This window comes from Temnothorax curvispinosus, unplaced genomic scaffold (assembly GCF_003070985.1).
Source record: "Temnothorax curvispinosus isolate PA1 unplaced genomic scaffold, ASM307098v1 QBEX01005883.1, whole genome shotgun sequence".
In the NCBI taxonomy this organism is placed as follows: domain Eukaryota; kingdom Metazoa; phylum Arthropoda; class Insecta; order Hymenoptera; family Formicidae; genus Temnothorax; species Temnothorax curvispinosus.
Window position 1 is genome coordinate 743 of NW_020215663.1, and position 1,624 is coordinate 2,366.

The 1,624-nt window shown below is 29.2% G+C and overlaps 1 protein-coding gene across 1 annotated transcript; it reads right to left on the reverse strand.

Moving 5' to 3' along the window:
- Positions 1 to 684: 684 nt before the first annotated feature.
- Positions 685 to 1,382, reverse strand: LOC112455213 (odorant receptor 67a-like; the record flags this gene model as incomplete). The annotated part of the gene is made up of 3 exons (XM_025017008.1): positions 1,347 to 1,382; positions 972 to 1,108; positions 685 to 832 (listed from the first exon to the last, which is right to left on the reverse strand). Coding segments are annotated over exons 1-3 (315 nt in total), but the record flags the coding sequence as incomplete, so codon positions are not given.
- Positions 1,383 to 1,624: the final 242 nt, after the last annotated feature.

Sequence of the window (1,624 nt, forward strand, 5' to 3'; positions counted from 1 at the left end):
AAAAGCGCGCAAAATATTAAGGATTCGGGCGCCGAGCGAGTTTTTATTTTCATAAAACGCTTATATTTCGGCAACCGCAAATGATAGAAAGACGATTCGACAAGCACTCGTTAGTTTGAAATCTGCCCTATTGGACGTAGTCATTTTTAATACTGACAGTTTTACAGTTTCTATTACTAACAATAAAATAAGACGAGAAAGCGCGCGAGATCTTAACGAAACGCGTGCGCCGAGCGACTTTTCATTTTCATTACACACTTACGGTATATATCTCTCGGCAATCATACATGATAGAAAAACACTACAAAATGGTTTTAGCTTTTTTTTCTCGTTTTGAATGTTTTCTTTAAGCTGATTTCATGATTTTTTGTTGAGTATTTTTGTTGCACGCCGACTCCGGAACTATATCAATATCCGAATCATTTTTGGCTAAAATTATATGGAATAAATATGTTCTCGTCAAAATATAAGGTAAATTTATATTATTTGTTCACTGTTGTTAAAATCGCCAATGTGTGCCACTTAATATTGTCAATTTATATAGGTATAATAGTGTCAATAGTGAAACTAATATGCTTTTTATTGTTGCGGTTAATTTAACGACAGTCGCCAAAGTAGCCAATTGACACACACACACACACACACACACGCATATACATATTTATATACATATAATATGCATACAGTAATATGACTTACCGCAGAGAAGGTATCCATGGATATAACAAACATTTTTCCTGCTGTTAATACACAAGGTTCTTGCGTTTTCATTAACATAAATATTAAGATTTTTCTTGTTCGAGATGAAGTTTGATACCATGTTACGTTCATTCTGCAAGCAAAATACAATGACTTTTATATTATAATTTGTATTTAAGATAATTCTCAGAGCATATGTAAAATTTATTTTGTTTGAAAATAAGCAAGAATAGATTGATTCGTTTTATTAATACCAAAATATTTATACGTACAAACTGGTGTGGATATATGTGCTATGGTCGATTAGACGTTGCGCTTGAAAACTCTCGAAAAATAGATGTACTAACAATGCACATGAAAATGTTATTTGTCTTAAAAACTCTTCGGGGTTATCCACATTTGTGACTGCCTAAAAACATTTAACATTGTAATTACAAAGGAATAAGTAATATTTTAATTTTAAATCTATTTTTAATTAATGTTACTAAATTATTCATTAACATACTTATATCTTTTACTAATCTTTGAATTACATAGATGTTGAAGCAATCAGTTTTTCTAATATATTAATAATTCATTTAACGCTATTGAACAAAATGGAACATTATCATATATTATTATAATTAAGATGAATAAAGCTAACATACCGTAACACCCGTCATACTTATGATAAGCATATTGAAACCCGCTATTATAAGGAACATTTGGCTGAACACTGCTTCAATGAGACTGGCAAATCTTCATGAACAAATTAAAAACATAATACTTTTTTAGATAGAATATGTCTTATTGTAGGAATAAATGTACAATTAATATGTATACGTGCTATAAATATATATGTTGTTTAAGTATGTTAATGTAATTATAACAATAACATATATGGATATGTATAACAGTAAAATTGATTACACAATATAGCTATAAT